Source organism: Panthera leo, chromosome C2, assembly GCF_018350215.1.
Source record: "Panthera leo isolate Ple1 chromosome C2, P.leo_Ple1_pat1.1, whole genome shotgun sequence".
Lineage (NCBI taxonomy): Eukaryota > Metazoa > Chordata > Mammalia > Carnivora > Felidae > Panthera > Panthera leo.
In genome coordinates, this window is record NC_056687.1 from 121708909 (window position 1) to 121723970 (window position 15062).

Sequence of the window (15062 nt, forward strand, 5' to 3'; positions counted from 1 at the left end):
GAGCCAAGCTCACAATAACAAATTTGTCAATTACTGTTCATTGATGTTTGCATGTACATTGGTATAATGTTATAAAGCATATTATTTTAGCTAGTGATTTTTGATGACTGAAATAACATACAAAACCAAAGACATATCATAAAAAATTCTTAATATAAAGTGTCTTAGTTTACGTTAATTGATGACTACACAACAAAACTGTTAGCAGCTCTCAAAACATCATACAGAACTTCATAAAACATGTAATTTGATATTATTGTCAAATAATTTCATAAAGCACATTAAAAAGGGAACAGGATTGGTATCTAAGATAAAAGGATAAAATGATACTTTTATTTCAGCTATATTAGTTCCAGTCTCTTAGAGGCTATTCAAAGAGTTCTAAGTTAAAAAAAAAAACATTAAAAAACACAACAAAAACTCTATGAACTCATTGAGGTTTACCTCCTGTCTTTCTCACAGCAAATGATTAGCAGACTGCTCTGTGAACTTTTACAAAGAACCCTTTTCTCTCATTTCTATCCATCTGAAAGATGGATTCTTCCTCGATCCTAAATAACTCATCATCTCATTTCAAATTTTGACAATGAATGCATAGTATGAACAAATCTTGTAGTAATCTTTGCCTCTATTAATTTACTAAATAACATCTCATTTGAAATATCTAACAATAATACATTCTTAGCATGAATAAACTCTTTTTAATCTCTCCCTCTTAATTCTATTGCATGATCAATAAAATACCTTATTACCAAAAAATTCAAACCTTCCACAACAAATAAAAATATTTACTGTATAAAATATGATTATGACATTTTTTTTTTCCAGGCTCGGGGCCAATTAGTAACAATATTCATGGAGTACAGTCAAGTAACAATATTCAAATCTCCTAATAATCAGCACTCAGAGCATTTAGAAAAATTTAATCCTTTTCCTAATGAGGCAACTTTGGCATCAGTTCAAACATAAGCTCAGTTGGCACTGTGATTTTGAAAGGGATGAACTTCCTGTCACAGACTCATGTAGTTTTCATTTAACAATACTATCATCTCCTAGTTTATGTGTAAAATTTACAGAACAGTTTCACATCTAGTATCTCAAATCCTCCTCAGGACAGTGTGGTGAGAAGTAGGGCATTTTCTAAAGGCCTATTATGCTGACAGTGGGATAGTTTAAAAAAAATAAAGAATGAATTCTATACTGGAAGAGCTCGTAGTCTAATGGGGAAACAAACAATTTCTACAAAATGTGCTAGAATAAGAAAATGGACAAGGAATTACAATTCCCAACCAGTACAGGGGCCCAACACCTTCTCTCCAGGGATGGGGGTGGTGGTGCCCCAAACAAGGCTTTGGTCAGGAGATCACATGGAGCAGGGTTTTGAAGGATGTGTAGAAGTTCCCTGACATAAATATGGGGTGGAGGAAAGGAGAAAAACACTTCTAGGCAGAACAACATATATAAAATGGCTAGTGATGAAGCATCACTCGCCATTTTAAAGATGAGGAAGATAAGCTCAAAGGTAAGTGAGCTGCCTAAAGTCACATTAGTAATAATCAATGTGTGAAACAGAATACAGTACATGCCCGCTGAGTTTAATCAGCTTTGTACAGAAAATGCTAAATGTCGACAAGAATATTAGATAAAGACTAATTTCTATCTACTTACTCCTTCCCAAAAGATGGTCCAGGGCTGACAGAGCTCCCTCCAGGGCTGAGAGGAAGGAGGAAATGACTGGAGAAGATTTATTTAGCCCTCTAATCAATCTTGTGAGATAGGTGTTTTTATTATACCCATTATACATGCAAGAATATAAAGGCACAAAAAGGTTAATAAAAGTTAGAAATTAAGATTCAAATTAAAGCTAACCTGGACAAGCCTCTAAACTAAAGCACTTAACCAGATCCCACAGATCCTACTTTGCCAAAGAGTCCTACATCATTCTTCATCTGGAGACACCAGGGAGACCAACTGAGTTCTGGGACTTGTCATGATTCCGCAGATCTGGCACTGTACTGCACATCTCAATATTCACACAAATCATCAGATTCAGTTCTCTTTTATCAATCTGGTATCCCTAGAACAGGTAAACCCACGACCGAGGTGGCATGGGCTCTTTCATCAACATTTTTACATTCTGATTTTATAAGCTGATTTAATTGGATGAGAACTTAACAAAAAGTATAGCCAAAAAGGGAGACATCATGAAATAATAGCAAGAAACCCGAAAGTATAAAGAAGAAAGCTCCTTGGGGTGCCTGGGTGGCTCAGTTGGTTGGGCATCCGACTTCGGCTCAGGTCATGATCTCGCTGTTTGTGGGTTTGAGCCCCGCGTTGGGCTCCATGCTGACGGCTGGGACCCTGGAGCCTGCTTTGGCTTCTGTCTGTCTGTCTGTCTGTCTCTCTCTCTCTCTCTGCCCCTCCCCTGCTCATGCTCTCTCTCTCTCTCAAAAATAAATAAACATTAAAAAAAATAAAAAATAAATAAAAAAAAAAGAAGAAGAAAAAGAAGAAAGCTCCAGGGGCACCCGGGTGGCTCAGTTGGTTAAGCATTGGACTCTTGATTTTGGCTCAGATCAAGATCTCATGGTTTGTGGGACTGGGCCCTGAGGTGGGCTCCATGTTGACAACCCAGAGCTTTCTTGGGATTCTCTCTCTCCCTCGCTCTCTGCCCCTCCCCCACTCACTCATTTTTTTTCTCTCAAAAAAATAAACTTTATAAAAAATAAACTTTAAAAAAAACCACAAAAGCTATAAAATAAATAAATTAAATATTAAGAAGAAAGATCCAATCCCCCTCTTTGGCTTGTGTGTAGGGTAGTTTGTTTTGTTTTGTTTTGTTTGGGGGGGGAGGGGATGCAATGCAAAGGTGCTTCAGATACTAAGCATACCTGCCACTCACTGCATGCCAGTTCATACAAAGGACGGAGTCTGGACTACCTTAATTTCCTTTATCAAGGGTTCATATGACAGCTCCGGGACTTCCAACAATCATGCCTACCTGTTGAATATTAAAGAAGTTGACCATTTGGAACTTCTATGGCTTCCTAGAGCACTAAAATGACTTCAGGGTATTGGGGATCAGCACAGAAAACAAAATTCAATTAGCAACACTGGATTTGCTAGTGTCAGTTGATTGAAACTGACCACAAAATGGGTTTCCAATCCCTGGATCTGGTTATTTCACCTTGTGAAGGATATGGAAAAATTAACAAATATTAGAATACAACCCTTAAATGAAACTGTAGACTATTACCTCCAGAACTTTAAAGATATAGAATTCAGGGTGCCTGGGTGGCATAGTTGGTTAAGCATGTGACTCTTGATTTCGGCTCAGGTCATAGTCTCACAATTCATGAGATTGAGCCCTGCGTCCACCTCTGCACTGACAGAGCAGTGCCTGCTTGGGATTCTCTCTCCCTCTCTCTCTGCCCCTCCCTCTCTGTCTCTCTCAAAATAAATAACAATAAACAAAAAAAAAAAAAAAAGAAAGAAAGAAAGAAAGAAAGAAAGAAAGAAAAGAAAAGAATATATAAACCAATTCATCCTCACTTTTTTGCTGGTAGGATTTGGGGTTGAAGAGTCCTACCTCAGTCTAGGAAAAAGGATGTTCCTTTGAGGCTCACTTTGAGCCCTACAGAGCTCTAACTCTCCAGATCTGAGGCTCTCAAACAGCAATCTAGAATCTGGCAGCAAATCTCCAGTCTACTGGGCACTATCAGGCTTTCCTCTGAGGTCTCCCAGGATGGTGAAAAGGAAAAGGTGACATGGTTACCTACACCCCCAAGCTTCATTGTCAGATGTACCACCATCCCGTCCCTGTGACTTTAGCACCTGCTAATGATTCCTCTAGCCCCCCAGCCCCCACGCTGTAAAACCCACATGTCAGTTTCAGGAAAACAGAAAACAGCATCTCTTCACAGGGTTGTGAAGGTCAACCAACTCTGGACTATACTGGCCTTTAAAAGAACGGCAAAAAAAATAAGAGAGGAAGGTGGGGAGAAGCTTCATGTATACGTATCCTAATACATTTTTTCTAAAAAGCAGACACTCAGTGACCTGACCTATACACCAAGCAATTCCAAAAGTAAGAAACTGACTGAGGTAACAGTTACAATATTTCCATTATGGTTAAAGTGGTAATGTCACTCCCAGCTGATCAATCTTCAAATCTGGGTAGTGGGGTTGCTCTAAGCCACAGAAACAAAGTTGTAATTTTGTATTTGTAGGTCCAAGTTTCACTCATAATGATATCTCCTACTGTGATAGTTTTGCTATGGAGCAGGTGAAAGTGCAGAGCAGATAAGTCCTTCTGGAAACAGCCCAACCCTAACTCTCAATTCCAAGAAGTGTATATGTAGTTCCATGGCATAACCTGCAACTATGTAAATCAGTGAGGCTCCAATGGACAGTGCCTACCATCAAGTGACACTGAAATGTAAAAGTGGTAAAGTTTGGAAAATTATATCAAGGGGGGAACTCTGGCCCGTTTACAGTTTTCCCAAGTGTTAAAAAATTAGATGTATGTGAATATTAAGTATAAGACTTAATCTGAATTTTGAACAGAATTTATACCCCAGAAAGTAATTTTAATATTGGGAACATAGATATAGACAAGATCTATTTCTCTGATGTCATTTTCTAGGTTTTAAGAACTGTACTCAAGATCTCAAATTACCCATGACCACTTCTGGGAAAAGATGAGAAAAGTTAATATGTCTGCCTCGGAGATTTAATAACATACCAGTACTTGAAAAGAGGCGCAACTTGAAAAAAGGGGGAGAATCCAAGCTCAATTATTAATATCACTATCCAGGAAGAGGAAAATTTTACATCTCGTGCAACAAAGAGTATTGTTAGCCATTTTATTGCAATTCGATTTTCTTCTTACAAAGTAAAAAGTACTCCTCAGAACTAAGGGTTATTTACATGAAAGATGAAGCACGTTTCCAATCTGAGAATACTGAACAACGAAAATAAAGCTGATTTTTGACAAAAGCAAAAATAAGTTTTACTGATAGATCTCACAAATAGCAAAAAAAAAAAAGGGGGGGGGGGAACGTTTCCTCTGAATAAACTACTGTGAAAAAATTGGCAATCGACGCCAGAGTCACTTTTAAAAAATAAATGTCCAAATGGCTGAATTCAAATGGTCTACAGCAACGCTTAGAGCTTGTGAGCAAAAATTTTGTTATTAAGCCAACCAGTGTGGCTCGCTCACAAAAGTACCAATTAAATGCATGAGAAGGAAAGGAATTAAGTGGGTTAAGTGCGGGCTGGATGACTGTTTTGAGACCTGCTCACAGGAAGCCACTACATCCTGTCTTAAGTCCCTGTCAGTCACGCTGTCTCTCGATCCAAGTCCCCGCCGCAGCGAGGTGGGGCTAGTACAGGTGTCCGGCCCGAGCCCCTCCCGGCGCGCTCATTCGCGAACACCCCGAGCGGCGGCCACCCGAGTCCCAGGGCGGCCTGTCTCCTCAAGCTCAGGGCGCCTTTTTCAACCTCGCAAAAGCTCCAGAGCCCAGGAGGCAGGCAGCCCCCTCCCCTCGGGCCAGCCCCACTTCCCCGCCCTCCTTCTCCTCCTCCTCGTCCTCGTCCTCCTCCTCCTCCGGCCGCGCCTCCCGTAATTACCGCTGGGCTCCCACCTCGGGGCAGCTCCCCGGCGCCCGCACCGCCCGGAGGCCTGCGTCCCTGGGCGGCCGGAAACTCCTCACGCCCCCGGCCCACGCCCCCGGCTGGGGCGTCCCCACGTCCAGGCCGCGCCCCAAAGCCGAGCCCCTCACGCCGGCGCCGCGCCGGGCGCCCCCCTCCTTGCAAATTCTCGGCTCTCCACTCCCTCCCGACCCGGGCAGCCCCGGCCCACGCCGCCCCGTCGAGGCTACGCCTCCCCCAACACACCCCCCTTCCAGCCTCACCCGTGCCGGCCCTCCCCACGCGCCTCGGCCGGTCCCGGCGCGGGCCCCGGCCCCCGCCCGCCCAGGTCCCCTCTCCGCCCCGCGATCCCAGCGCGGCTCGGCGCCGCCACCCCCCGCGCGCCCGCCGCCCCCTCAGCCCCACGGCGGCTCCCGCCGCCGGCGGGTGGGTCCCCTCAGCCCTGCCCCCGCTTACAGATCTTGCCCCGCAGGCTCTGCAGCACTCGGACCTCGCGACTGTCCTCGTCCCCGGCCTCGGGCTCAGCCGTCCCACTCGTCGCCGGCGCCTCGGAAGAAGCCGCCGCAGCAGCAGGCGCCGCCGCCGCCATGGTGCCGCCCGGCCCGTGCCGCAGCCCCACCGCCTGCGTAGCCCGCGAGGCGGAGCCCAACGGCGGCCTAGGCTAGGGCGAGTCGCGCGCCTGGCCCCGCCCCCGGGCCTCGGCCTGGCTCGCCCCGCCCCGCCGCTGCCCCGCCCCCGCCCCACCCGGTTCCTGCGGTCGCTGTCTGTGCCCCCCCCCCCACGCTTGCCCCGAACCCGGGCCGCTCGGGCGCGGACCCAACTCCTGGCTTGGCTTGCCGGCTCTTTGCCCCATAAAAGCCCAGGCGCCGGACAAGTGTGGCTCCTAGCTGTGGCTCTGAGCAGCTTTGAAACCCCGCTGAGAGACGACCCCGGCCCTCTCGAGATCCCCAAATCCTCCTGGAAATTAGGCTCCCTACCACGAACGGGCTTCCACCGCTGCTACAGCTCAGGGGAACTCCCCGTGGAAAGAGAACAGAAAGGAATTTGATGGTTGGGAGGACCTCAAAACTACCTTATTCAAGAAGAGCCAAGAGGTGTATTCCCCCAGTAACATCCACACGCCCCCTTACCCACAAGCCACACCGCCACACACATAAATCTTTGCTTTTAAGTAAAAACACTGCCCTGCAAAAGCTGATTAAAAAAAAAAAAAAAAAAAAAAAAAGACCAGAGCCCCCAATTGCAAAATGAGAGCGGCGCCTGAGATCCTCCCATAGAAAAATTCTGAAGCTTTTACCACCACTTTTTGTGTTTTGGAAACAGCCAAGTAGGGTCAGGTCCCATCCCTTCCCTCCTCCCCCACCCCCCCCCCCATGAATGGGCTGGCTAAAAAGTTGATTGACATAGGACATTAGTAAATCTTTGACTAGTTAGCTTTATTTCAAGGGAACTCTTTACAGTGAGTAAACTGCATGAATAATACCCTGGTATGAGGTCAGGAAGATGATTTCCTGGTCTTGAGGTTGTTAACTGCACTGCCCTAGGAAGAAAGAAACTGTGACTTAATAGGGCAGGTTCCTTAATAGTTCCTTTCTAGGGCAACAATAGGAATCATTCAGTCTGTCAACAAATATTTTTTGAGGGTCAGACAAAATGATAGCCTCGGGGAGTCCCAGCCCTCCAACAGTTCAGTCTGGGAGACACAGAAAAGGGCTGAGGCACTGGAGAAAAGAACTAAGATGAGGAAACTGGAGGGTCAGGGAAGGCCTTCCTGGGAAATGCACTGAGGGGTGAACTGGAGATGAGGGAGGAGAGGCACAAATGTGCCAAGGGGGTAGAAGTCACTTGTGCAAAGCCTGGACAGCCAGGACCTTTAGTATGCATCTGTTGATGAGGAGTGATGCTGCTGGTTCCACATGGGTGTTGTGGGTGATCGCTCAGTGATTTTTACACTCGTTGGAGAAAGTGAACCTACCGCCTCTTCTTTGGATGTTTTGCTGTCCTGTCAAACAATAAGTCCAAAACTTAATTCCCTAGCTTCCTTTTCAAACGGGCTGTTGTCTGGGCTAGAAACTTTGACCACTTTTTAAATCCCTTGTCCCCATACTGTTTTCAGCCGCCACATCCTTCTGATTCTGCCAATATATACATCTCTTCTCTCTCTTCTTTCCTTTCCATTCCCTGTCGTTGTACTAGTTAAATCCATCCTCACTTGAGCAGTGTCAACATGTTATCGGGTTTTTGTTTTTGTTTTGCTTTGTTCTGTTTTTTAAAAGGCATGAGCTTCTGAGGCAGACAGACTTGGGTTGGAGCCTAGTTCTACCACTTTTACCTGTGAGACATTGAGCAAATTACTCAACCTTTCTGAGCCTGGGAATGCTCTACTTACTCTTCCTTCTTCAAAGCGTTACTGTCAGGATTAAATAATTATTAAGAGTATGTGTGTGAAGCATCTAGTGGAATTCTGGGCACGTGGTAGGATTAACTCAGTAAATGTTGCCTCATGCTCTTGACTGGAACTCTTCTAATAGGTATTCCATCTTTTCCATCCCTCCTACACATACCACTTAAATTAATCTTCCTAAAGCAAAAATTGGAGTTCATCACTTCGTCTGCTCAAAAAACCCTCACTGGCTTCATTCATCCATTCAGCCAGCCAGCAAGCTACGCCACAGTTGTGAAGGGTGCTATAAACAGCTAGAAAATAAAGTTGAAATTTCTCAGGCAGTGGTTCAGGGGTGAGCTTGGACCCAGCCTATCTAACTCCCCTAACCCCTTATATCTCTCTGGCCACACTGAGCCACTTTTCCCACCAGTCTTAGGACTGACCTTCCTCCAGCCTTTCCAAATGCTGCCTCATTCATCTGTCTCTGTCATAGACAGAGGTTCTTGGTCGTTTTCTGCATAGTAGTATATATCTGTGTACTTGTTTATCTCTTCTTCTAGAATTGTTGCTAACCCCCTTAATAAATATCTGTTGAATGAATGGAGTGAATCATATTAGTTCACTTACTTTTTCCACCCTGCAGACCTTAAGTTTTCCTGTTTAGAAAATTCTGTTTTCTATTTATTTTTCATTATCATACCTGTCCAAATGATTAAAATAGAATGGGAAACTCTAATAGGAGTCTAGAAAGCTAGTGTTTAAAGGTTTGTTCCTTTCTTCAAAATATCAATATCTGAAAAAAGTAAACTAAAATCTCCATATCTGTACCAGATTCTCCTCATTTCTCTTCTTTTTCACTAGTTTAACTCCAAGTCCATAACTCTATTATTAAGTTGTTACTAAAGGTATGAAAAACAATTTTACATGAAGTGAAACTCCACTTTTTTCCTCCAGTCTTCCTGTTGCAAATTTCAGAATTATCATACTGTTTCACTAAAACCCAGAATCTCCATTTTTCCTCCATCTGAAATCATTCCTAACTATTCTAATTCTGAATAAACATTTGAGGAGGTTAACATTCTTTTACTGATACTGGCCTGCTCTGCAGAAATCTTTAGCAGAGTTAGTGTTTCCTTCTTTTTTTTTTTAACCACTTTTTTTTTTATGTTTATCATTTATTTTTTGAGAGAGAGAAAAAGACAGAGTGCGAGCAGGGGAGGGGCAGAGAGAGAGGCAGACACAGAATCCAAAGCAGGCTTCAGGCTCTGAGCTGTCAGTGCAGAGCCGCATGCAGGGCTCGAACCCACAAACTGTGAGATCGTGACCCGAGTTGATCGGATAGGGTCGGCTTGCCTGACTGAGCCACCCTGGTGCCCCAGTGTTTCCTTAATGTAAAATATTCAGGAAATAAAGTTTTGTAAAGATTAATAAGATTTAGTCACAGTAAATTACAAGAAGGCCATCCCATCTCCCTCCCTTTATTGCCCTTACATTGTGTTTTAAATTCATCTAGAGTTCCTCTCATTTCTTCATGATGTTTTGTAACTGGAACAATATTGCATCATATACAAACTTGCACTTCACTTCCTTCCTCAAATTATTAATGAATGTGTTTAAAGGCTGTCACTCCTATCTCTACCCCCTCCATTCTGATGAGCAACCATTCACTGCTATGTCTTTTCCTATTTCTTCACCAGCTTTTAACCCATTCAGTCATTTTCACCCACAAACTGGCTTGCTTCATGGTGGCTGAGGTAGGAAAACTCCATTGCTTCTTAATAAGAATATATCTGGGAACTAGAAACTAATTTCAGAACTTGTCAGTTACACAGCATTGGTTTGAATCAGCGCCCACCAATCTATCACATGACAGTATGAGGGGTATCTCCTGGTCCTGAGTTATTAATCACCTTCTTTCCGGCGAGTCGGGGAAGAAACACGTGCTTGCTTTGAAATATTTAAATGTAGATCATTCTCATCGGTCTGTACACTCATGAGGCATAACTGTTTCCGGTAGGCTGGTGGGAAGGCAAGTTCTTTTGATCATTCATGATTTGATTTCCTCACTTCTCTCGTTAGAGTGCTGTTTGTATATTAAGCATTATGCACTCAGTTGCACTGTACCAGCAGCCTCTAAACCCAATAAGCACTTAAAAAAATAAAATAAAATAAAGTTGGACAAGTGGAAGGTGAAGGGAAAGGTTAAATATTCAGGGTCATTTGCAAAATATTCAAAATATACCTTTAACATTTTACCTTAAAACCAAACAGGGCTATAACAAGGGTAGGTCCAAAAATATGGACAAGTCTTTATCCTAAAGCCTCTAGCTCCTGCATTAAAAATATTTTCACATTTGCTCAGTTCCTAGGGGACACTGAAGGCCTGAATTTTGGAGCATGGGATAGTCTATGCCTTTAGGCCAGTCTGACTTCAGACTCTCAGCCTCCCTCCTTTTGAACTTGGTGGCATATCCACTCCACCTCCACTGCACTTCTCCTGTCAATTTTGACTGATTAATCAGTAGGTCTGAGAAGAACATTGGAAAAGTTGGGCAATCATGTACTTGTTTCATTTGCTACTCTGTACGTACTTGAGAAATTTCTATATTTGTGTAGGCAGATTTGTCGTTTCACTGTGGACCCTGGAGACATGTTCCACAGGGTTGGTAAGAATCAAGCTAGAGGACCTGAGGTCATGGCTCAGTTGATTTTCATACACTGAAGATGTAGTTACAGACTCTCATGACCAAGAACTCTCTCTCTCTCTCTCACCTGGCTGGCATATAGTGGTCAATGAGGCAGGTTGGGACTGAACACCCATCTGGCTGTACTCATGGCAGGTTGGAGATTGATGTCACCTTTCAGTCCCCTCCCCAGTGCCATCAGAGCCCACTGGGGTGGTGGTTGGGTAAATGATGCTTTTGTGTTCTAAACTCTGAGGAAGAAGAAAGGAAATTAGAAGGAACTAGAAAGGAGCTGGCTACAGAGCTGGTCCAAAGCCCCTTCTTGAAGCAAAGCTCAGGGTGGGAAAACATCAATGAAGATAGAAACACAACAATGCAAGCCCAAGGGGTCTTCTCTGAAAAGTATCTCCACCCTCAGACAAAACCCAGGAACTAAGAGTGCCAGACTCTTCGTGTGGGTTGATATTGTTTATGGTTGGTTTTGTTGTTGTTATTCCTATTTTATAGATTCTTATTTTCTGATCTCAGAAAGGTTAAAAGACTTCTGCAGGTCAGCCAGCTAGTAAATAGGATATCTGGGATTTGAACTGATTCAGTCTGGTCCAAAAGTCCTGTAAGACTTTTCTGTCCTCTTTGTGCTCCAGGTCAGAGTGGGAGATGATAAAACTAGCCCACAGAACGGGTCTCCCAGACTCTTGCAGATCCTGCAAGGGGGTCTGATCTCTCATATTAGGATGTGAGAAGGCACCTACAGTACTGTCCAACCAGGGAAGTAAGAAGGGAGAGGCTAACCCTGCACGAGAAAGAAATGGGCCTTAAAGGGGACTGGTTGGGGAAAGTTTTCAGCTCTTGGAAGGGAGTGGTCCAAAGACCCTCGCTCACTTCCTGAAGGGAGGATAGTCTAGGAACAAGAAGTACAAGGGATGATAAGTTGCTAAGGCAGGAGCCCTGAGGCTGGAACAGAAGGGCATCATACCTGCAGACAGCAGGGGAAGGATGCTCCCTCCAGGAGGGCCCTGGATCCAGGGGACTCTCATCCCCAGCGCTCATGAAGCCTCAGAAGTTGAATGATGGACTGTTCCTGGGGAAAGAAGAGTGATGGCTGAGCTAGTATATGTCTCCCAGGCAGGCAGGTGAGGCCTACAAAGGCACCAGGGAGAGAGAGTGAAGGTTAGATGGCCTGAACTGAGGAGGCAAATTTGCTAAGAGCTTATGCTCCAGGAATGGAGGGGGAATGCTAACCCTTATTCAATAAAAAATACACTGAATTCTGGGGTGCCTGGATGGCTCAGTCGGTTAAGTGTCTGACTCTTGGTTTCGGCTCAGGTCATGATCTCACGGTTTGTGAGATCAAGCCCCAAATCTGGCTCTGTGCTGATAGCGTGGGGCCTGCTTAGGATTCTCTCTCTCTCCCTCTCTTTCTCTGCCCCTCTCCTGCTCCCACTCAAAATAAATAAATAAACTTAAAAAAATACACTGAATCCCAATAATCCCAAGGACCTACACCTAATTTGTAAAGTCCAAAAATGTATTCTTTCATTTTTTTAAAGTTTTATTTATTTAAGTGATCTCTACACCCAACATAGGGCTTGAACTCATGACCCCGAGATCAAGAGTCACACGCTCCTCTGACTGAGCCAGCCAGGCAACCCCCAAAATGTATTCTTTTAAAAAACTTTTTTAAAAATGTAATTTTAGGCTACATATACCCTTTACCCAAGTCTCCAAATGTTAACATTTAAAAATATTTTGCTTTGCCATCCTCTCTCTTTGAGAAGATAATTGAGAATTGCGAATGCATGGGCCCTTTACTCCTAAATACTTTAGTGTGTATTTCCCCCAAACAAAAGTTCTTTATAGGAACTAGTGCATTTATCAAACTTAGGAAATTAACATTGAAGCAATATGTTAGCTACTCTATATCCTTTATGCAAATTTCACCAATTATCCTAGTAATGATCTTTATTGCATTCAGTATCCATGCCTTTACTCTCCTTTAAGCTGGGACAATTCTTCAGTTTCTCCTAGTCTTTCACAAGCTTATTATTCTTGAGCGGGGCAGGCCAGTTACATTGCAAAATTTTCCCCAATTTGTATTATGTATTTTGGGCAGGAATAATTACATAAGCAATGCTCAGTTCTTCTCGGTACATCTTTATCTGGGAGCTCATGTGACCATCTGTCCCATTACTGATGATAATTCATTTTGATTCCTTGGTTAGCCTGGTATCTGCCAGATTTGCCCCCTGTAAAGTCACCGTGTTCCCATAGAATTAATAAGCATCTTGTGAGGTGATACTTGAGATTTTGTAAAAGTGAACTCGCTTTTCTCCCTGCCTGTGTTCCTCCCTCCATATTCTACCTGGATGAATTGCAACCTCACATATGCCCAAGCCAGAAACTGGGGAGTCGTTACTCTTTCCTCTTCCTTGTATTTCATGTTCAAGAACTAAATCCTGTAGGTTCTGCCCCTTTGATGTCTTTCAAAGTGATCTTCTCCATTTCCACTGCCACTCTTAGCCTCTCATCATCTTTCCCTTGACTTGCTGAAAGACACCTAAGTAGGCTGTCTACTTCCTGTCTGTTCCTCTCCCCACCACTCCCCGCGTTGCCACCAGAGTTGTGTTTCAAGAATGCAAATCAGCATTTTCTTACCTAAAAACCTTTAATGAAGAAGTTGCAAAGTGGAGGTTTTCTGGCACTGATAGGGACCACATGACACGTATGCTACAATTCTGTGGGCAGCCTGAGCTGCCATAACAAAATACCAAAGACTGGGTGGCTTCAACAACAGAAAATTATTTTCTCACAGTTTTGGAGGCTAGAAGTCCAAGATCAAGGTTCTGGTTGATTCAGTTTCTGGTCAGAGCTCTCTTCCTGGCTTTCAGATGGTTATTCTTGCTATGTCCTCACATGGCCTTTCTTTGATGTGTTCACATGGAGAGAGAGATGAACTCTCTGGTATTTCTTCTTTTTTTTTTAATGTTTTTTCATTTTTTTTTCTAAATTTTATATTTGAGAAAGAGACAGAGACAGAGCATGAGCAGGGGAGGGGCAGAGAGACAGAATTTGAAGCAGGCTCCAGGCTCCCAGTTGTCAGCACAGAGCCCGAAACGGGGCTCCAACTTACAAGCTGTGATCTGAGCCAAAGTCGGATGCTTAACTGAGCCACCCAGGTGACCCTCTGGTATTTCTTCTTATAAAGACACTATAATGATCAGAGCCCCTCTCTTATGATCTCATTTAACCTTAATTATTTCCTTCAAGGTCCTGTCTTCAAGTATAGCCACGTTGGGGGTTTAGGGCTTCAACATAAGAATGAGAGGGACACAGGGGCTCCTGGGTGGCTCAGTTGGTTAAGTGTCCAACACCAGCTCAGGTCATGATCTCACGGTTCGTGAGTTCATGCCCTGCATTGGGCTCTGTGCTGACAGCTGGAGCCTGGAGCCTGGAGCCTGGAACCTGCTTCAGATTCTGTGTCTCCCTCTCTCTCTGCCCCTCCCCCGCTCACGCTCTGTCTCTCTCTGCCTCTCTCTCTCTCAAAAAATGAATAAACATTAAAAAAAAGTGGGTGCCTGGGTGGCTCCATCTGTTAAGCATCCAACTTCGGCTCAGGTCATGATCTCACAGTTTGTGGGTTTGAGCCCGTGTGGGCCTCTGTGCTGACAGCTGGAACCTGGAACCTGCTTTGGATTCTGTGTCTCCCTCTCTCTCTGCCCATCCCCTCCCCCCCCGGCTCTCTCTCTCTCTCTCACACACACACACACACACTCTCTCTCTCTCTCTCAAAAATAAATAAACTTAAAAAAAAAAAAGAATGGGAGGGGCACATTCAGTCCATAATAAGCTCCCATACCTCCCTTTCTCATCCCCATGGCACATACTGCCAATCAATCACGGCACTCTTTCCTACTGAACTTGAATGAACTTCAGAACATTGTGTCCATCTTTCTCGAGGTCAAAGTCTCTCTGGAAACTAGGATGCATACATTTGACACAGTTTCCCCCAGGGAGTTAAAGCCATAAGAGACTTAAATTCAGAGGAGAGAATAATTGTTGTTCTTGGATGAAAAAACAGTTCCAACTTGACTCTTTGACCCTCCAAGAGATTCTTAGTTACCTAGTACCTTTTTTTTTTTTTTAGTTTTTTTCTTTATTTTGAGAGAGAGCGCGCGAGCATGAGTAGGGGAGGGGCAGAGAGAGAAGGAGAGAGAAAGAATCCCAAGCAGGCTCCACACTGTCAGTGCAGAGACCAATGTGGGGCTGGGATGCAAGAACCCGTGAGATCATGACCTGCACTGAAATAGAGTCAGACGCTTAACCGACTGAGCCACCCAGAC

The 15062-nt window shown here is 44.2% G+C and overlaps 1 protein-coding gene across 2 annotated transcripts in view; it reads right to left on the reverse strand.

The window, feature by feature from the left end:
- RASA2 (RAS p21 protein activator 2) overlaps window positions 1–6272 on the reverse strand; it is a 122205-nt gene extending 115933 nt beyond the window's left edge. For both annotated transcript variants that reach the window (XM_042955823.1, XM_042955822.1), the window contains exon 1: window positions 6109–6272. In XM_042955823.1, the coding sequence (XP_042811757.1) occupies window positions 6109–6241 (133 nt within the window). In that variant the 5' untranslated portion in view covers window positions 6242–6272. The remainder of the gene's footprint in view (window positions 1–6108) is intronic.
- Between the last annotated feature and the right edge of the window lie 8790 nt (window positions 6273–15062).